General features: G+C 41.9%; 1 protein-coding gene across 21 annotated transcripts in view; it reads right to left on the bottom strand.

Annotated features, from left to right (window-relative positions):
• Positions 1-21,884, bottom strand: part of MBNL1 (muscleblind like splicing regulator 1) — a 188,907-nt gene that overhangs the window by 37,475 nt on the left and 129,548 nt on the right. For 20 of the 21 annotated variants that reach the window (XM_040974816.1, XM_040974825.1, XM_040974814.1 and 17 more), the window contains one exon: positions 63-233. In XM_040974816.1, the coding sequence (XP_040830750.1) occupies positions 63-233 (171 nt within the window). Of the gene's footprint in view, positions 1-62; positions 236-21,884 lie in introns of those variants that run through there. The other variant, XM_040974827.1, reaches the window with a different exon arrangement.

Genomic DNA, 21,884 nt, shown 5'->3' with positions numbered 1-21,884 from the left:
GTGAAAACTGTTCAAATGCCAGAAAGTTGGAATGTACACATGAGAACTGAGAGCGCGCTCACCACAGGTTGTAGCGGGGCACCGGGCATCATGGCATTGGCTAGTTGCATCTGCTGGGCCAACATGGCCATGTTCTTCTGTTGAATCAAGTTATTGCGCCCATTTATTTCCAACTGTGTTTTTAAGTGTGGGGGTGGATGAAGATATTTGCAGTTCTCCCTGGAGCAACGACCCTAAAGAAACATAAAAAAAAAAGCAAACACCCTTTTAAAAAGAATAGTTAGCAAGTTGTGAAAAATAACATTTAAGGAATACAAACCAACTATATGAATCAATGTTTCTCACGTTACTGCGTACATACTGCTTGTACTTGGTATATTCTATATTGTCCATATTATTTTATCACATACTTAGAAAAAGTAACAGCTAAATATATGATAAAAGCGAAGGTCAAGACATTTGAAAAAGTTTAAAAACTTAAAAGACTTCCTTGGTTTTGATAATCTTGGAATTAACACATCTAGATTCAAGTTTAAACATCGGCAAACTTCCACGGCTAACACTGAAATACAGACTAACAAAGATTATCAGTCTTCTGCTATACATAATACTTCCTACTTAATGAATTACAATCATGATATTTTTACTTGTCACTGAGTTCTTTAGGAAATGAGCTTAAAAGACTAAGACACTGTACATTCAGTAGAACACCTTCACGAGTATCTAGTAACAAAATTAAAAACAAAACAGCTGTGCAAGACCATGTGTTAAAGCTCCCACGGTTTCCCACTGCATACAGTTTAGTGAGAGCAATAAAACACTGCCTTAAAACGTGGCCCTAAGCTTTCAGAGATAAAACCTGTCTCCACCTCTCAAGAAATATCTTTTAAGAAACACAGAGTGTAAAATGGAGCAATAAAACGGACCAGCAAAAGGCAGAAAGTGTGAATATTCCTTCCTGCTGGGATAACTCTTTTCATCAACAGCAGTCACTGGAGATCCACACTACATGTAACACGTGTGAGGGATTCGACCCACATGATTTCACAAGCGACTGAGCAACAGATTCCATCAACTACCCTCAACAGTAAACCTAATGAAAATTATTCGTAAAGAAATATCAACTTCTCAAGTTTTCTAACAGACACGAGCTTAGCTTAACTCAAGCATCAAGTGAATTGATTCTAAAACCTGATGTGTGTTTATATGATAAGAATCTCACACAATGCTTCTCCAAGCCATCTGTTTTACCTTTCGATTAAGGGTTTTAGGGACAACCTGCAACGGGAAAGTGGCACAAAGGATTAAGTCTCTCTCTGGGTTGCCTCTATCTCAGACTGGAGCGCTAACATGAACTGTAGCTACTTTTCAGCTTCCTGCGGATGAATCCTGTGGGGGCAGCAAATAATGGTTCAAGAGCTTGGGCCCATAGAACTCACACGGGAGAGCCAGGTGAAGTTCTGGGTCTGTGCATCAGCTGGCCCAAACGCAGTGGATCCGTGGGGAATAAACCAACAGATGGCAGATGCCTAGCCCACTCTCCCTTTCCTTCCACTTGCTGTCTCTCTGCTTTTCAAATAGATGAAAAAAATGTGTTAAAGTAATGTCTTTGGGACCAGCACTGTGGCTCAATAGGCTAATCCCCCACGTTAAGGGGCTAGTGTCCCATGTGGGTGCCGGTTCACGTCCCAGCTTCTCCACTTCCATCTCACTCCTTGTGATGCCTTCTACCTTAGGCTAATACAGGATATTATCTGCTGTTTTAGGAAACTTTATAGAATCCTTTAAAGCAAGAGCAACCTAGTACAGTGACTGACAGGGAGGACCTTACATTTCTCAAAACCTGGGGCAGAGGCCTAGCTCTCTTGTTCATCAACTGCATGAATTACATAAGAATCTAAATTCTTTTAAAGTAATTTTTTATTTTATTTTTATTGGAAAGTCAGATATACAGAGAGGAGGAGGACTTACATATTCACCCCATTATGGACCTCTTCCAATGAGCAGCCTATGTATTATGAGCTTATGTTTTACTTGTGCTGTACATTCAAGAAACCCAAATATATGACTTAAATTTTGTATTTCCTATTTTAACTGGAATAACACTTAGGAGTTTTTAACGTATTATGGACTAAAATCTAAATGGAAAGTCATCCATTAGTTTAAAAACTGTATCTAAAGTACTAGTGAAACCAGTTATTTTAAGAAATCTCACGGTTATTTCATGGTATTCTCATGGTATGTTGGCATTATTTTTGTTTTAAAGACTACACAGCACATTGTAAATAAGCAGTACATAACAAGCAATTGCCATACATTTACTATACTAAACCCTACAGTATCATATATACTAAAATATTTACATATTAACCAATACTTTCACATTCTCAAATGTCCATTATTTTTAACTCAGATAAGAGGTTCTTTCTGCATTACATATGACTTCCTAATTTTATGAATATACTACTCTTGTACTTATTTTTACAGTTTTATCATCAGAAAAGGCAAGAAAGTATTCTTTGAACCGGAACGATTTCTGGTTCAATTTCTTCATTGGTCTCTTGGGTTAACAGCAGGAATAAACAGTCAGCCCCGATGCAGAAAGCGAGGAGAGGAGTCAACTCCACTCTTACTGCCGTGATGTACGTAATCCCTGGTCTTCTAAACGTAACATGATGTCAATCAACTCATCATAATTAGCTTTTAAGTTCAACTTCCTAGGTAAGTTGCAGTTTCTTCTTCTAACCAACCCTGCACCAAATGTTGAGAGTTCAATTCAAGCACCAGAATAGTTTTGTTTTCTACCAGTGAGGGGGAGAAAAATCTCAGAAATTCATCAGTGTGATTTCTCACAGCTATTTTCCCACAGTTATAAAATACGTTTTCAAATGGAACACAGTATACGGCAAACTTAAGATTCTTTTCCTTTCCTGGTCCTGTATCAAGTTCATATTCACACACATACAAACACAACATTGCTTAATAATGTTAAGACCGTCAGTATAAGAAGAAAATCACAAATACAATCACACAGACAGCTCTTGAGTTTAAATTTGTAATTTTCCATGACTTCAAAGAAAGTAAAAATCAATTATTACAGAAAGTAACAGATTCAATTAGTAGGCATTCCATCTATTAGGCATTTTCCCATCGATGTCTAATATGTACTCACACGGGGTTTTAGGTTAAAACTTTCTAGTTATGGAAAGAGCCCCATTCAGTACTCAATGGCTGTTCCAGGCACTATTCTGTTACCGCATTCCTAGGCTTGATAATGAAGATTCTTGGATATTAAAACCAATAGTGACATTTACAATATCCCAAAATACACTCACTGCTGACGCACTATCAAGGCACTCTCACTCCAACACCGGGATACTGTGACTTTTCCCCCTGGAGAACTCAGGGGCCTGAATTGCGCAACTCCCATTAATCATCTTGAAAATGGCACTGGTGCAACCCTACACTGCTGGGTAAGTGTTACATAATGCGTGGGCGTCAGGGTTAGCAGCCACCGAGGAGGTGGCTCAAGTGGAAAAGGCAGGAAAGCAGATTCTAGCGACGAAAACTCCTCTCTTTTCCCCAGCAGCTTCTGTCTGCATATGCGCAGCCACGCACACAACCATGTCAGCCAACAGTGTCCACAGGAAATGGATCCACACCCCAAGAAACCCTAACCTCCTCAGAGAGGCCCCACAAAGGCCTTCTTAAAAGTGCTGGTGATAGGATGATGGAAGAACTGGTCTTGTTCTCTTATTCCAAGAGTGCAGAGCCATCCTGGAGGCGCATGTTAGGAAGGGTTTAACTGCACCTTACCATCTACCAATTCCACAGTGTTCTTAGGCTCTGAAGCTGGATGGATCTGACCAGCAGGCCGGAATCAAACCCATGTCTCGGATGACCTTGTCAAAGCCTAGCGACATTCGCTAAGTGCCAGCAGTAAAGAGAGTATGCCAGATCACTATGCTTCTATTATTTCTTCAACTGCTTCGTTCTTTTCCATGTCAGATTTATAAACTGTGTCTGAAACACTTCTGAAGCTTCATGACATCCAAATCAGACACTTCTTTTATCTTGGCTAATAATTAAAAGCCCTAATATTTACATCATAAAATTTCACACAAGCTTTTCAATTGATGTGTGTATATATATATATAAAATAGTTTATAAATAGAACCCAATTCAAAATCACACCATTCTTAGGTGGGTTTCATTATGACTTTCTCCAATACATATCTAGGGCTATCCTGAGGAGAAAAGAAGATAAATACCTTAAGTCAAATGCATAAATCTCCCCTTACGGTAATAGGAATCTCTTGGAAGACACTTGGAATCTCTTGGAATAGGAGCAGGCAATTCCTTACAAAGAATGCTAGCCTCTGCTCCATTTACGAAGCGAAAGCATTGATTAAAAACTTGGAGAGCTATTTTGAGCACAACGGTAAAATAAAGCATATACTGCTTCCCACCTTCCAGGATGTCTTAAGCACCTGAGCAAAGTTAATTCACTTGATCCTCTCCATATCTCTTGCCTGTACTGCTTGTTACATTTTCCAGTTTTGCTACACTTCACTGAAGTGTGGCTAGGGCAAGAGGTTTGTGCACAGGCACTAACTGGTCCTCGGAGGCCTGGACACAACTGCCACTCCTTGACACTGCGCGAGACACATGTTTCGGTGCCACATGGGCAGCACCGAGCCCTCCTAACACTCACACTGGGAATCAAAACCTGTAACCAAAACTGACTGATGCAAGGGAGGGATGCAATCCGCTCTGATCTCTGCAAACAAAGTTTCACAGTGTAAGTAACTAAGGGGGGGGGGCGGAACTAACCCGCAGAGTGTTTGCCAAGTGTAATGGAAAAAGTCAATGTTTATGTTAATTTTATTTATCTACCACTCCTGATTTTCTTCCCTCAGAAAGACATATAGTCTAGGATCAAGAAGAGAGGGGGGAAAAAAAAGATGTTGTTTCACGTTATCTATTTCAACAAGAAAGCTAGAAGAGCAAGCGGTTCTTGTCTCATCTACATATTCCACTGGTCTGGGCTCTGCAATTTGTGTAAATCAGAAATAATGAAGAAGCTACTTCCTGGTGGTGTGTGTAACATAGACTATGAAAGTTTCTAATGAACAAGATTTTTTTAAAAGATTTATTTATTTTTTATTGCAAAGTCAGATATATAGAGAGGAGGAGAGACAGAGAGGAAGATTCCCCATCTGATGATTCACTCCCCAAGTGATCACAAAGGCCAGTGCTGTGCCAATCCAAAGCCAGGAGCCAGGATCCTCCTCTAAGTCTCCCACACGGGTGCTGGCTCCCAAGGCTTTGGGCCGTCTTCGACTGCTTTCCCAGGCCACAAGCGGGGAGCTGGATGGGAAGTGGGGTTGCCGGGATTAGAACCTGTGCCCATATGCCATGTTGAAGACAAGAACTTTAGCCACTAGGCCACTGCGCCAGCCCCATGAACAAGATTTTTAATGAGAAATTTTTTTTTTAAGGCAAAACTTTTAGGTGAAGTCAGCTAGTGAATAATAGCACCAATGTTTGATATTTATATTAGTCACCTGCTATATTTGTCTTAGCTAAAAACTACATATTGCCACAAATAGATCAACCCTGTCAAAAAGGGCTATATATGTAAAATAATATTTATTATTAAATTGTAATACATTTCAAGGCTTATGCGATTATGTACCCAACTGGATGTAGTATGCATTACGAGTAGAACCAGCACTTACTAACATTCTATGCCGTACCAGCTATCCAGCATTTTGGCAGCCATCTCCACAAACATCGGACTTTATCATCCTGCCCTCGAAACTTTTAGACACATTACTGTCAAAAACCAAAGGCCCTCGCGTTCCCGTATCTTTCGCAGGCACTCCTCCGCAAATCTGCCAGGCTCTCTAACTGAAAGCACAGGGTTGCTTTCTCACTTTGCGAATTTCACCTGATTTCAGCTCCTTGGGAATAAAACAGCAGTCTCGGAATTTTTAGAAACATTTTATGTGTCTAGTATTCTTCCATAGTTTGGGGAGAAATGATCCTTAACAACAAATCAGTAAGGATAGATAATTATAAACTTCCCCATTTTTGCAAAACCTCCACAGACAGCGTTCTGAGGGATACGGCGGTCATGATTTAAACACAGGCGCAGGGAACGGAAACAGCTCAGTCCTCAGAAGGCGCTATGCTCTAGACGGCTACTGGGAGCTGCAGGGCACACTCCTAAATGCTTACTTCAGATGAAAAGCAGGCAGACGTTAGGCCTCCTAGGATGTCAGCCATGCCAACACTGTCTTCCCAATAAACCAGGATGTGAACATGAGGGAGACGTGCACAGCAGGCCATCACCTGACGTCTTTCTCCTGCTATCAGACCAACAGCCTTGAAGTTGAAAGCCAGATCAGACACAGGGCCTGCGTGCATCAATCAGGCACGTGATTTTCACTCTTCACCTCTGGCCGAAGCCGGTGACTCTGATTGGACCTAGTGATTTTTATCGTCCCTAGCACACTGCGCATGCGTCCCTGACAGCTGAGCACTGCACTTGTCTCCGTCCCTCGATGACTGCACAACCTACACAAGATCCAGCGAGCTCCAAAGGATTTTGCCAAGTGAAGGTGCCAGGTGATAATTCAGAATACTGGACATTTTGTTCTTCTAGGCAGTTCTCAAACACTCCGTTCTGCATCTTCCCACAGCCTCCGGCGGTTTCCACACTCCAGCCCCCTTTCTGCATTCAAATCCGTTCTCCTGCTCCCCTAGTCTCTTCCCACTTACTCAGCTGTTCAGGTAACTGCTCACTGCCATCCAAGCACAACTCTGCTGCTCTGTACCCAAACAACAGAGTGACTTGCTGGATGTGTCTGCATCCCTCCGTTATCAGCTTCTCAGACAGACAAGGCTTAGCAATGCCAGCACACAGAGAAACAAGCCCGGGATTAGACACAAAGCAGGCAATAGGGCCCTAGCTCTGTGGTTAAGACCACACAGGCTCGAAGTAGAATGTGGTCTGTTGGCATTCCATCTCTAAGAACTGGGGTCAGCAATTCACCCTTACTGGACTGCAGCGCTCTATTCCATAAAACGAAGATAAGAACGCCGCCACACAGATGAAGCATGTGTGTACAAGAATCCTGGTTTGGGCCTGGGACTCCATCAAGAGATACAACCAAAGCGTTCTCAACCGCCAAGCACAGTGTCTCTGGAACCCTTGCAACGCTGCTTTCCATCACACAGGCCCGATTCTCTAAACAAGCTTGAAAGCCCTTTTTCATCTCCCTTCAGCCTTTCCTTCCTGCTAGCCACACTGCACAAGTGGCTACAGACGGTCATGGTCCCATCCAGAGCTGCGAACCCAGGACCCAGCAGTCAGGGAGACCTGCAGCCACTTTCTTCTCGACCGCCATGGGATTTGTAGGTCCTGATTCTCCTTGCCCCATCAGTACCTTTGCTAACCAAACTGTGCCCAAGAAGCAGGAGCTCCTGGCGCAACTATGAGAAAACTTTCTCATTGGCTCATGCAAGAATCTACCCATGTTCGTGTCTCTTAGCTTTAAGAAACTAAGCTATTTTTAGAAGGGGTTGAAAAGAGAAAGGCAAATTTTTCATAGGTTAAATGCGATTGAAACGAGTAATTCTTTTCCAAAGTCACTCTCTCTGGACATTTTCTTTCACAACTGCTTTTCTTTCTTTCTTTCCAAATGGCATAAGGTCTGCACTGTCAAGACGCATCACAGAAAATTTCTCATATTGAAATGTGAAGATACAATGCAGTATTCACCGGGAGTATTCAGACTCCCAATGAAACTGTTAAATAGATCTTGACAATAGGATGCTGGACTCCTGCCATTATCTATAGCCACTACACTGTCAGAATACACTTAAACAGAAGAATGATGCACTCATGACTGCTTATGAAGGATTATACTTTTGTTAATAATACAGGGGAAATCAGTGGGATGAGGGGAAATCCCAGAGCTATGAAACTGTACCATAAAATAAAATTTCTAACAGTCTACAAGTTTTCATGAAGCGCTTGTTAAAGACAGGACTGAACTTACCTTGGCAACCTATATAGTGTGGGAAATGCTTGCCGGACGAATTCAAGATGTTAAAAGACAAGCAGGGCATTCTAGACAACATCAGGAGGCCTAAGCCTCTACTCCCTGATCATGACTGCACAGCCTAGTGTCTAGCTGAGATTCTGATTTAGCCTTGGCTCAGTCAAAAGCAGAGATGTAATGTGTCTTAAAAGGCTACTAATGAGTACTACTGGTCAGGCTACACACTCCAACACGCATTCTCATTTACACATCACAACCTTTTCCAAGATCCCGGCTAATGTTATCTGCCAGTTAACTGACACACCTGTTTGCTAAATAGCTCCTTTCATCCACAGAGGGAGCAAGGACATTCAAGAAAAAGGAACCGTACCAATGGAGCTACTGTCCTTTACTCCCCTGGGCACACCGCCCTGAGTAAGATCTGAATAGCAGCAACACCTCAGTGACCAGAGGGTTCTTTCCAAACATCGTGTTCACAGGAAGTAAAAGCTCGCAAGGGAAAAAGAAGGATAAGTGACCCGTGTCATCAATGCACTCATGAAAACCCTTGTGGACTTTTGTCCTGTAACTCTACTACCCACAGACACACCCCTAGAGTATGCTATGTACATAGAGTAACAGGTACTATACAATTTCATTTTGCTTTCATCCACTGAGAACTAGAGGTTCTGGGTCATTCCTATGTTTTGCTTGGTTAATTGACTTTTTTTAAAAGGACTATCTATTTATGTCAAAGCCAGAGAGATCCTCCCCATGCTTGTTTACTCCCGAGTTGGCCAGGACAGCTGGCGTGGGGCAAGGCTTAAGACGGGAGCTTCAGTGGGGTCTCCCGCATTGCTGTCAGAGGCCCAAGCAGTTTGGTCGTCTTCTGCTGCCTTCCCAAGCCATCAGTAGGAATCAGGAGAAGTGGAGGAGTTGAGACATAAGCCAGTGCCCACAAGATACCAGTACCAGAGGCAGAGGCTTTACTCACTGAGCCACATGCTGGTCCCCGGCATTCCTATGTTAACTTGACAAAACTGCCTGTAAAACTTAATCTGTATACACCAAAGTTTCCATATCTGCAATTAAAAGTTTACAAAAGTAAAGAGGTGTACTATAACATGCCACAGAATTAAGAAATGTTGACCCAACTCTTTTGTCATTTGCTTTGGCTGACAATCACAACGGCTACAACCCTCTCATCAGTTTCCTGTGCAAAGGTAATTAAGATGGCTATTGTCAACTCCCGCAATACTGCCCATCATTAATCTCATCACCGTCTTGTGAGATGATTCTGCAATTACAATCAGGAAAACTGAGGGATTTCAGAGAGCAACCAGTCCATGTAAGGCCAACACGAAATGGCGAAATGAGAATTAGGGGGCAGTGTGGTTGCTCATCAGCTTAAGTCACTGGCTTCGAAGCCAGCATCCCTTATTAGGGCACCAGTTTCAGTCCTGGCAGTTCTGTTTTTGAGCCATCTCTCTGCGGACAGACCTAGGAAAGCAGCAGAGGATGCCTCAGAGTTTGGGCTCCTGCACACGTGTGTGGAAGACTTCAGCAAAGCTCTAGCTTTTTTGTTTCCCATCTGGCCAAGTCATGGTCACTGTAGAGACAGAATCAGTGAAATGAAGATACTTCTATCTGCCTAGTATTATCTCTCTTTTCCTGTCTCAGCCCCCTACCCCTGCTCTTTCAATTAGAGAAATATCTTTAAAAAATACTCGTACTGCCTCGGTCAGCAGGCATTCTGCCAATGAACAGTCAGAATGAAGACGACTTTAATTTGTAACAACAATTTTCTGCTTGCTTTCGTATGAATGATTTTGTCATTATACTAAGATAGAAAATGAAAAACTGGAATGTGCTTCCTTTACAAGGATGCAACAAAAATTAAATTATCATGTGTCCTTTTTGTTATTTGGCCTGAAACTGGGCATCCTGATACTCTAAACTTATTCTAGAAGAGCTAGACGGATATCCAGATCAGAGACTCAGGATGTGTACATACGCACAGGAAAAGGAGAGCAGAACAGAGCAATCGATTCACTGTCTCCTAACATAGCTTGACAAAACAAGTCAGCCAGAAGCAATAAAGTAAAAAGAGAGAGAGAGAGAGATGTTGTAACTCCTATGCTCAGTTCTAATGCAGACGGGGGATACAAACAGCCCTGAGCAAGATGTGGCCATGATGCAGAAGAGACAGAATAAGATATGTACATGAGAGAAACAGCCGACACAGAGACTCTAATAATAAGTGATACATCTGCAACACGAGCCCTGGGAACTAAGCTTGACGAGTTCCCAAGTCTAGCTTAAAGAAGGCTTCAAATCTTGCCTGAAAATCTGTCTACTTCCTTCTATGGGCTAAAGACAGCCACGGACGGGAAGGATGATACCAGTACATCCATACTAAATGAATTCACACACAGGAGTACAGAGGACCCCAAGTGGCCAAGACCCTGGGGAGAACGATCAGGAAATTATCTTCATAATTCAGGATAAAAACAACACAAACCATACTGTGCTCCAGTTAATACCAGCAGGTCCACGTCTTCACAGTCTCCTATTCTTAACCTAACACTAGTGCGCGCGCGCACACACACACCCTACATTTTGCCAACACCAAGCTGGACTACGTCAAATCCCTTGCCGACGACATGCCTCTGTCTCCATAGATTCAACTATCGGAACATTCCACCCTCTATCTCATTTGCTGTTTTGCCTGGCTAATTTTTAGCTACAGTTAGGGATTCCTGTTGAATGTTACTCCCTCCAGCAAGTTTTCTTGAATGTTTCAAGCCTTTGTTCAATGCTCCTGTGGCTGATCCCAGACCATCTGTTACACTCAGGCAGTTAAACTGCTTATTAGTTGTCTCTCTCCTTCCCTAAGCCAGATTCGAGCAGGGTAAGAGCCATGGCTGTTTACTTTCCAGTTACATTCTCCAAACTGAGAACACCTGGAACAGGGCCAGGCTTATAACCATGTCAGCCCGTTGTGAAGAAGTCTTACCAAGAGTCACAGACACATAATGATAGACAATTTACACATAACATCACATATATTAATTATATGTCTAACTTGCAAAACTCAGTAATGTTTTCATAATGTGTTTGCTGATCAGACAACCAAAGGAGGCATTCTTATGATTCAATTACTCAAAACTTCATAGCAAATGTCCAGCTCAATAGCTAGCCTGCTATTCTGCTTAAATGTTCCCATCACACTAAGAAAAATCCTGCACTCCAAACTACGATCCCACTACAAATAAATTAATTAAATAGCTGAACTGTACTCTGGGTTACTCACATTGGGAATATTACTTAGAAATACCAAAGAAGCAAAAGTTCTAGAGGATTGATCAAGGGAATTATCAGTAAGAAGTAACGGGTTTTTTTTTTCTCCCTGTTGTAATACTTCCCATAGGACAACGGCTTTACACTTTTCTTGGCTGGACAGAAGTCAGAAACAATAAATTTTAAGTTTAAAGTTCATTTTTGCCTAATTTAATTATGCCACTTGCCGACACAATTTTAACATTTTCTAAGTAGGATATATGCAGCTAAAACACAAGTATTTGAAAATAATTCAGTTGCTACAGCAACAGAATCTTATCACATCAAGAAAACAGACATGACTGGAGATGCCAGCGCGGTGCAGCGGGCAGAGCTGCCCTGCAGGGTCGGTATCCCATCTGCTACACTTTTAATGCAGTGCCCTGCGAATGTGACTTCGGCAGAAGTGGAGAGCTGCCTCACGGCTTAGGCCCCTGCACCCACGTGAGAGACCTGGAGGAAGCTCCTGGCTTCTGCTAGGGACCAGCTTAGCTCCGGGTTCCAGGCTTTTTGGGGAGTGAACCAACAGAAGGCAGGCTCTCACTCACTCTCTTTCTCTCTCTCTCTCTCTCCAAATGTGCATTTCAGAGTTCTTTAACATAAAAATCAGGTATAGAGGTTCTATTTAAAAAAAGCCTTAAAAGTAGTTGTTCCAAATGACTGCCTTAAATTATTGGTATAAAAATAAATACTAACTATGCCTGTCTTTTAGATAATCTTTCCAAAACAGTTTCAGTGAATCATAATTGGGCGGTAAAATTCCATGGAAGTGCTAAATCTCTACATTTGGCTATTCGGAGTTACTTTTTTCATACATTTCTATGGGTCCTCTATGTAAAAATATTTGCTCATTCATATAGACCGTATCTTGCACCTCATTTTCATAGATAAAACTCTTTGTTCCCACTAATGAAAGATGACTCACTGAAATCAAACAGATAATTCCAAAACATTGTCTTGCAGGAGTTTAATCTACTTCGTCTCTTATATGCGGACCTGAAAACACACACACACACACACACGCACAAGAAAAGCTGGGATGCGATCTGGAACATGGCTCCGAAAATATACAATCACTGACCTGAAATGCAGTGTGATACGACAGTGGATGGGTGCAAGCGAAGGAGCTCACAAGAAAGTTCAGGCACTCTGATGCTGACAGAGTACCTAACTGGCATTCACTACACAATGCCAATGCGAAAGGCAGAGCTCAGCAGACTTCCATAACCTGGCCAGGATCACAGAGTGGCACAGTTTTCTCAGGTGCAGGGCTGACAACAAGCCTGAAGACCATGTGCTATGAAACACAACGGGCTTCCCACGAATCCCAGACCTCAGCAGGTCCTAGTCGGTCCTACGTCAGTAACAACCACAAAGGAACATCAGGACGGCCAACAGAAGGTGACTCAATCACCACAGACGGAGGCATGCTTCATTTGGGAAAGGTAGTTAAGTTCAGAGAATTAGGGCAAGAATCACTTTTGGATGGGGAGGGGGAATGAAAGACCAGGTTAAGAAATCTCTCACCGAGGCCAAGATACCACACTCACTGAACGTCCCTGCTTAGGCCTACTGGAGTCTCAGCAAGGCTGGACAGCAAAGAGGGCCTGAGAATAACGGCTGTGCTCATTGAACAAACTATTTTTTATGATATGTAACAACCCACTGCCAAACAACTGTCTAAACGGCTCATGTGGGTAAACTAGCACATAGAGGTCCTCCATGAAAGCTGCTCTACACCATGACAGCGAACAAGTAAAAGCTGACTTAGGCAACAATCCGGACTGTCACTTCCAGAGAGGAAAACACTTGCACCCCATCTGAGCAAAACAAAAAGGTTAACGTAAGTCCCCTCTGGCCAGCAAGGTGATATAGAGGCTATTCCTCCTCCTGTGGTTCTGGCATCCCCCCAAGGGTACAGGTTCATGTAACAGTTGCTCTACTTCCCTTCGTGCTCCCTGCTTGTGGCCTGGGAAAGCAGTTGAGGACAGCCCAAAGCCTTGAACCCTGTACCCGTGTGGGAGACCCGGAAGAAGCTCCTGGTTCCCAGCTTTGGATTGGTATAGCTCCAGCCATTCTGGCCATTTGAGGAGTCGAGTCAGCAGATGTAAGATCTCCCTCTCTCTTTCTGTCTCTCCTTCTCTATATAAACCTGCCTTTCAAATAGAAAATAAACTTCTTCAAAAGTTAGACAATTGAAAAATCAAAATAAGTGCCACATGAAGAAACAAAGATGTACCCAGCCATTCTATGAACCTTAAACCAGCAAACATGTCTGCAATGAAATCTCCAATTTATAAACATTAAATATTTCTGACAGAATAAAAACTGCCCATGCATACTTCTGCCTTACGAACAGTCATACAAGTTAAACACGGGCGAACGAAGCACAGACTCCAGAAGAACATGACATCATCCACTCCATGCTCCCGCCAGCCCCAGCTCCGCCTACTACCTGCCCGGGTTCTTGAGAGCTGCTGTCTTACTTGCAGTTATGTTGCTAGTTCACGGGTTTATTCCTCCAGTGGTGGTCGAAGAGCCTGGAGGATAGGCACTTGTTTTCGCCTGGCCCCCGGCAGGTGACAGTGTGTTGAAAGAATGCACCTGGCGTACGGAGGTGAGCGCCGTCGCCCATCCTCACTTTGCCGCCCCAGACTCCGACTTCGTGGACTGGGATAACCTGTACAAGGTCAGAGACGGCAGCCTGCTTCACAGGGACCCTGTAAACAAACCTGGCAGACTCTTTTTTTTTTTTTTTAAAGATTTATTTTTATTATTTTTTCATTGGAAAGGCAGATATACAGAGAGGAGAGACAGAGAGGAAGATCTTCCGTCCGATGATTCACTCCCCAAGTGAGCGCAACGGGCCGATACTATGCCGATCCGAAGCCAGGAGCCTCTTCCGGGTCTCCCACGCGGGTGCAGGTTCCCAAAGCTTTGGGCCGTCCTCGACTGCTTTCCCAGGCCACAGGCAGGGAGCTGGAAGGGAAGCGGGGCTGCCGGGATTAGAACCGGCGCCCATATGGGATCCCGGGCGTGCAAGGCGAGGACCTTTAACCACTTGCGCCACCGCGCCGGGCCCCAGACTCTTATTCAGAACCCAAAACGCACTGCAGATTCAAACAGCTAGTGGTGCTGACACAGCAATTAAGAAAACAACCTGTAGAAGACTCGGCTCATTACAGAGAAACACAATTTGACTTCTTACAGCTATCGCCGCAGCGCACCTTTAACCATGAGTTCACACTAATTGATAACACGACTTGATTTTTGCTGGCTGACTGTTATCTTGGTTTGTCAGCTAGAAGAGAAGAAAGTCTACCTTTTGTTTTTCAAGAATCATTCATCTAGTGGAAACAGAGTGACAGAGAAAGAGGGAAAGACAAAAATCTTTTACATCTGTTGGTTCACACCCTAAATGCCCACCAGCCACAGCTGGACCAGGCCAAAGCCAGGAGTCAGGAATTCCTTCTAGATCTTCCACCTGCTGGCACAAGCTCAAGTATCTGCGTCAGAATGCAAACAGCACTGCATGGTTTAAAACAATAAATAAAAAAAGATGGGAGCAAATCAAGTGGATGCCTTAGCCTGTTGTGCACAAAAGGCCAGGATGCTAGAACTCCAGCGAGTCTCCCAGGGGCCCAAGCACTCGGTCCATCCTCCTCTGCTTTTAACAAATTTTTTCAGCAGGTTGAAGGAAAAAAAAATATTTAAAATGATCCCATGGCATAGTTCTTCCCCAGCCATGCCACTGTGGCTACGGTGGGGAGCAAAGCACTTCATCTCTTAAGTCTCTCCGTCTTGTGTCTTCCTCTCAAGAAAACAGAAACAGACAGACAAGTAAACAGGAATTTAAAAGCATTCTTGGACCCAGCACGCCAGCATCCCATATGGGTGTGGGTTCTAATCCCAGCAGCCCCGCTTCCCATCCAGCTCCCTGCTTGTGGCCTGGGAAAGCAGACAAAGACAGTCCCAAGCTGTAGGACCCGGCACCCACATGGGAGACCCAGAAGAAGTTCCTGGCTCATGGCTTCAGATTAGCTCAGCTCCAGCCATTGCAGCCACTTGGGGAGTGACCCATTGGATGGAAGATCTTCCCCTCTCTCTCTCTGCTCCTCTCTGTATTTCTAACTTCCCAATAAAAAATAAATAAGTCTTAAAAAAAAAAGTATTCTGAAATTTAACTTAAGTCCTGGTTTCCAAAAATTCTGCAACAGAATTCAAGGTACAAGGCATCTAGGATTATAAGCTGCATTGCAGATTTCCAAGGCAATCACTGGGACACTGTATTGGCATTACACTGTTCAGTACCTCCACATGTCCAAAATACAGGTGCACAGGCCGCAACAAAGTACAAATGTTAAAGGCACAGGCCAATGAGGGTGGGCCGGGAGGACAGATACTTATGGGAAGAGGTTTGTTTTGTTTCCTTCGGGGACATCTAGGCAAGAGATTTTGGGGGTCCTTCCAAAAGATACCTTGAAAGGAGAGAATAAATTTCTCTAGACACTTAGGATCTGAATCAACGAATTGTAAACTGCCTTAAAGTGCTGGAAAACCTAACAGACCCTCTCACTGGTTTGCTTTTGTTAGAAGCAGGAAAAAAAAAAAAAAGGACCTTAGGATTCCAATCAGAAATCTCTGGCACATTCCTTCATAATCGGTGAAGTTTATGTGACTCCACTACCAAGAACAAAAGCTCACGTGAGAGTAATCGCACTCCGGCAGAATATGAGGCTATGGAAGAACAGTGGCGGCTTTTGTCACATTAACCTTCCCATTCTACAATGACAGCATATGCAAGTCACACGCTATGGTGCTAAAGATGACACAGAGGCCAAGAAGGAGCGGCAGGGCGGACATCGGTTACCGATCAAGTGAAGATGAACACGAGGAAGGTTGTGTGCTTTTTGCTGTGGCGTCACAAAAGCAGAAATTCTGGAGTGCTGTTGATCCAAGAAGCAGAAGTAGGAAGGTTTTCGAAAGCATTCCATTCATTTTTGAGTTCTGAAATCGCCCATGAAATGTAAATATATGCAAAAGGCTCAATGTGTTGCACTCGGTCCCCATTAACACTGTTCCGGTGCATTATATACTCTTGTCAACTATCTCTCAGAAAAAGGTTCTTAAATCCCAATGAAGGCATTACATACTAATAAGATGTAAAATACGTATTAATGTAGATTTAGTATTACCTAATCAGGGAATTATTTTTGAAGAAATAATCTGGCCTAACTGTAACTATCTCTCACTGAGATTTCTGTTTATACTTTATCACAGAAAGGGAAAACACATCTTCATCCATCACTATTTAACTGCCTTTCTGTAATGTCAGTTTTTTTTTGGCTTGCTTTTTTTTTTTTTTCAAATAAATGGGAGGATTTAATGAAGTTGTCTGTACTTGCAGCCAAGGCTCAGTAAAAGAAACAATTCATGGGAATAAAAGAAACACAGAATGATAATGCTTTCTCGCCAATGCCTTGCCAACTCAGCCTCTCCCACCAAAATAGAACTGGAAGGAATGCACCAGAATTTTCCAAACATGCTTCCATGTTACCTCTGTAAGGTGGGGGGAGGAGAAGGAGGGGCAGGACAGACTGAGCAAGCCTCGGGCAGTTGTCTGCTACTTCTCAAGGCTTCCAATTAGGATGTCAGCACTTTGCTGTTCAAATCTGCTTTTTCACTTCTCTGTATACTGTTTTGCATCCTGAACTGTGCCAAAATGTTTTCTATAGGAAAAGCTACAGTATTGCCTGCCACATGTTTTCTTATTTTGGGGTGTGTGTGTGTGTGTGTGTGTGTGTGTGTGTGTGTGTTAAAACAAAGCAATATCAGGCAGAAGTTCAATATAGAGAATAAGGATGTATGCAGAATTAAACCCCCAAAGGGCTGTCCACCTTCACTGGAAAAGCTTCAGAAGCTGTAGGAAACATTACTGCCCCCATGTGATATTTTACCAAAATTGCATGCAAATCATAAGGTCAAAAGGGAGAAGATCTGTAGGTATGAGAAAATGGAAGGAGAAACAAAAATGTCAGAAGGTCAGGAATTTGAATGGTAGTGTTAAAAATCTGCCAAAACACTTGAACAGTTACATAACCCATCTCCTTGCTATGAAATCTTGGTGTTTCAAGCTTAGAGTCATTATTGTTCAATTTGGTAAGGTTTTTAGTTTTTCAAGAAAGAATGGTATTATTATGTGTACTGTACTACAAATTTCCTTTAAAATTGTATACAAGTTAAGGCGTAATAGTGGAAATTGAAACACAGAGTTAATCAGGTTCAAATCCCAGCGCTGCCAATTACCTGCCCCATGGCTCTATGGAGTTCGCATCAGCCTCTGGACCTCATCGTTACAACCAGAATTATTTTTAACCTGATAAGGTGATGAAAAAGTATTGAAATGAGGCTTCATGTAAAGCCACTCATCCAATACCCAGGACCTAGGGAACAGCACTGGACTGCAGCTGTTGCCCTTTCAACCAGCTTATCCAAACATGTTAGATCAAAGCTTTCGCACCTGGCTCGCACACGTGCTTATGTGTGCACCAGCACACTACATCTGTAAAAGGGGGGATATGGAGATTGAGCCCTACGCGTGGTCTATAAAATAGTTCCTGTGAACTTGGAAAAGGTTAAAATAAGGTGAATGGGGTCCCAATCAGAAAACGCTATTAAACTTTGCATATCTACACTTTGTAGTAAGTCTGAAACTATTTCACTACAACCTCTCCCTTCCTCGCCAGTATTTTTTTTAGCAAAGTTCACTGCATGGTGTAAATACATATTTGAAAAAAAAATGAATTTATCTACTAGTTTACCTGCGGAAATAAAGCACGTGTGTGCTACCAGATGTGTTCTATGGACTTGGAATACCATTGACAAAGACTCCACCTGTCTAATGCTCACTGCCAACTGCTTAGACCGAACGAGAAACAGCGACCATTTCCTAGAAATTCAATGCCCTATTGCCCTTACTATCATATCTTCCTAGCCCAGTGTGTTTATTAGTAGATGTCAAAAACTCCAGATTAGACCAAAAACTAGGAACATGAATCTAAATGCGCCTCAGACCAAAAACAGCTTCTTTTATCACCAGACTTGAGAACAAAAAGGAGGTAAACACGGTTGCACTCAACCATGTCACCAGGACTAGGACCATGGGGGTGAAAGAACTAATCTATAACTCTTCATCTGCGTGAGACTCCTTATTTTTTTGAGACTATTTCTCGAGTCCGGCTTCTACAGCACTGACATGAACAGAGCCTTGAAATTTCCTACTGAATTTTCTTCAGGCCTTTGTAAATCCTCCAATGGACAAATACTCCACTTCATGGGAGAGGCTGTTTATATAAACCAGGGGTGGGGACATTTTCCTGCCCAGGACCATTTGTATATTTATAGCATAATTTATAGATTTTACAAACATATCAACTAAAAATGAGCCTGCGATGGATGTACTGAATTTTGAGTCCTGGCTGGAGTTGCTTTGGGAGAGCTGGATTAAATCATTTTGCAGACCTTATGTTGCTCTGTGCATGGACACTTCCCACACTTGAACAGTCGACACATTGAGGTAGCTGTGAGTCTGGGTACCCTCTACAAACACATGATTGAAATTTCCTCTAAAGCAGCAAGGGAGATGACACTGTGCCATCAACCTTAGGGTTATTTTTGAATGTTTAGAAAAAAAACCAGAAATCTAAACTACAGAACATAGATGGTATAGTGAAACGCTGCTGGCCCACGAACTAACGCTCCAGTCTTGTGGCTCTCGGATCAGACTGACACTACGGCAACTACAGCCAACTGAACTTGTCTATTTTCACTTTCCTCACTCACTCATGAAATGGCCTTGATACTGATCTACCACTTGGTGCTTAAATTCATTTAAATTGCCCTTTCATTCTTTCCTTAGACTACTCAAAAATAAACAGACATTGTCAAATCTACTCACAAGTCATTAAGCATACAGACACAAATACTTAAATATATTCTTCATTTCCTATACATAATTATAACAATGACACTGTAGTGCTCAGGCAAGGTGTTGGTTAGAATTGTCTACTTGTAATTAACCTAAGTAAGGTTGAGCTGCTCAGCCACAAAGGCATTCTGTGAGTTGCGATGAATGGATGAAAAACAAAAACAACTAAGGACAGTTTTAACAAACAAATGTGAGAAAGGGGCCTTTTTATGGGACATTTGGCACAGTGGAGAAGAGTTAACAATGACAACATACTTTGATTCCTGACTAAAGGAAATCACGACTGTGGATGGAGGAGATAAAGTTTCATTTGCTTCTTTCACATTTTAATTTTTAGAAGACAGCTTTAATTTCAATATTGCCAAGTCTTTAAGGTGGACGCTTTTCTTCCTTGCAAGCATTTGATTCGTTAGCTATGGTTTAATGACAGCTTTGCCGTCGGTCCCTACTGCAGCCCTGGCTTGGGCCTGCTGCAGGGTGATGCGACTGCAGTGATGTAAAAATAGCAGAAACAAAAAACTGACGCCTCAAGATAATGCACTCAAAAAATTACAAAACCTACACCCCATTTTTTGCCACAAGATACTTTTTCCTTCGTTATATAATATTAAAATCGCCTTGGGGATTCACACTTCTTCCTCCCAAGAACCAGGGATGACTACTGAAGTTCTACTGGGTTCCAGAAGCATCCAGGCTCCAGGCTGCACTGGCCTGCTGAGTCTGTTTACCTAATCTATTTTTATAACACTGCAGTAGCTGAATCCAACTTACCAAATAACGGCTTCAACATTCTGCACCGCACTGATTCAAGAGATAAATTTTATGAGAAGAAAGGGGCAAGTAATGGCTTTTTTTAATAAATCATTTTACTCTATACTATAAAAGTCAGGAGCATATGGAACGGAAAATCATAAATACTCCTTTCAAACATCTCACACACTAAGATGACTTATTTTTTTTAAACTTTGTGTTTCCTGCCAGGTAAGGTATTTGTTTACTTTGCTTGCGTGAAATAAGGCAAGCTGCTATTCTAAGTTCCACGGCGGAAGCAGCTGTACCGATCTTGACACAGAACACAATGTTGAGATAGTTGTAGCGTCACTACAGCAACCTACACACAAACATACTACTGCTAAATTATTTTGTAAAATTACTCCCTGACCGTGAAGAACTTTCATTCCCAAGAATAGTGCCAACTCTCACATTTTCTGAAGCATTTCTAACGATTCCAAGCACCTAAGCAAAACAGGCCTAAGATTACCTAGAGCATTTGCCAATTAAAAGTTGTTGCTATAGAAACGGGCTTTAATGCGTTCTATGAAAAATATTAGGTTACGGGATCTGTTCATTTACGTTTCAACATAAAATGTGAAAAACACAATTACAGAGAAAGGTGTAGTTCCCAAAGGGATCATCAAATATATTCTCTTGTTCATGAAAAAACAGAAAGTTTCTTCAGTCAACTAAGGGCAAACACACGCTGGTTCCTCAAATTTGCCATAGATTATTTGTCTAATACATCACTTCAGTGTGTAGTGTTTTTTTTTTCTGGGAATGAATATTTTTGTTCCAAAGTACTCTTCTAGACTTATTTTCAAAAAGCTTTCAAACACCATACTCTTTGAAAAATAATTTTAAAAAAACATCTTTTGAACTACCCAATGGTAAGATTATTACAAAAGATCCTCTGACACTATAAACAAACTAAATACCACATGTTAAAAAAAATATTGCAAGTATATCATTGAATGTTCCTGACTGTTGACTCAAAGGATTAATACGGAACAGACTTCAGCCACATGACCCTAGGCAGCCACAGGATATAAAATAGTGAACTACTCTATCACTTTTATTACTGTTTTTACTAAGACAGTCCATGGCAAGAATTCTAGACATGGTGCTATTAGTTCGTGGGTTATGACACAGAAGTTAAAATATTAATGCTTGCAGAAACTATCATATGGTTCATAGATTGGACACACACCTGTAACACTCTAAAATTTGCTTTTTGAAAGGATTGATCTATTGTGATGCGACTGGGTTTACTAGATATAATATAAAGTGATTCTATGACAAGAGGAATACATGTAGAGTTTTGATTTATTACACAGTTAGGGAATACAGTTAAAAATAAAGCTCTGTACTCTTCAAAACAGCTGAGGGTAAATTTCAAATGTTCTCACCACACAGTAAAATATGGTTAAGTATTTCAGCTGACGGATGTTAACTTGTTTATTTCAAATTGTATTCACAGATCATAACGTTTAATCTCATAAACAATTTCTTAATTATAATTCAAGAAAATAAAATTTTAAAACATGCATTCCTTGACCAACTGAGGGTATAATTACCCACCATATGGAAAAGGCAGAATAGTCCATTAATACTGTCCTTTAATCTTCCAAAACTTGTGTGATGTGATATAACTGAAATCCAGAGAAATTTTAACATAATACACTTTTTAGGTAAGGGAATACAATTGTTAGAAATCAGCAGTGACTTTGTCT

This window comes from Ochotona curzoniae, unplaced genomic scaffold (genome assembly GCF_017591425.1).
Source record: "Ochotona curzoniae isolate NIBS_2020 unplaced genomic scaffold, NIBS_Ocur_1.0 contig_2599, whole genome shotgun sequence".
In the NCBI taxonomy this organism is placed as follows: Eukaryota; Metazoa; Chordata; class Mammalia; order Lagomorpha; family Ochotonidae; genus Ochotona; species Ochotona curzoniae.
The sequence above is the reverse complement of the archived record's forward strand: the minus strand, read 5'-3'. Positions and strand labels throughout refer to the sequence as shown.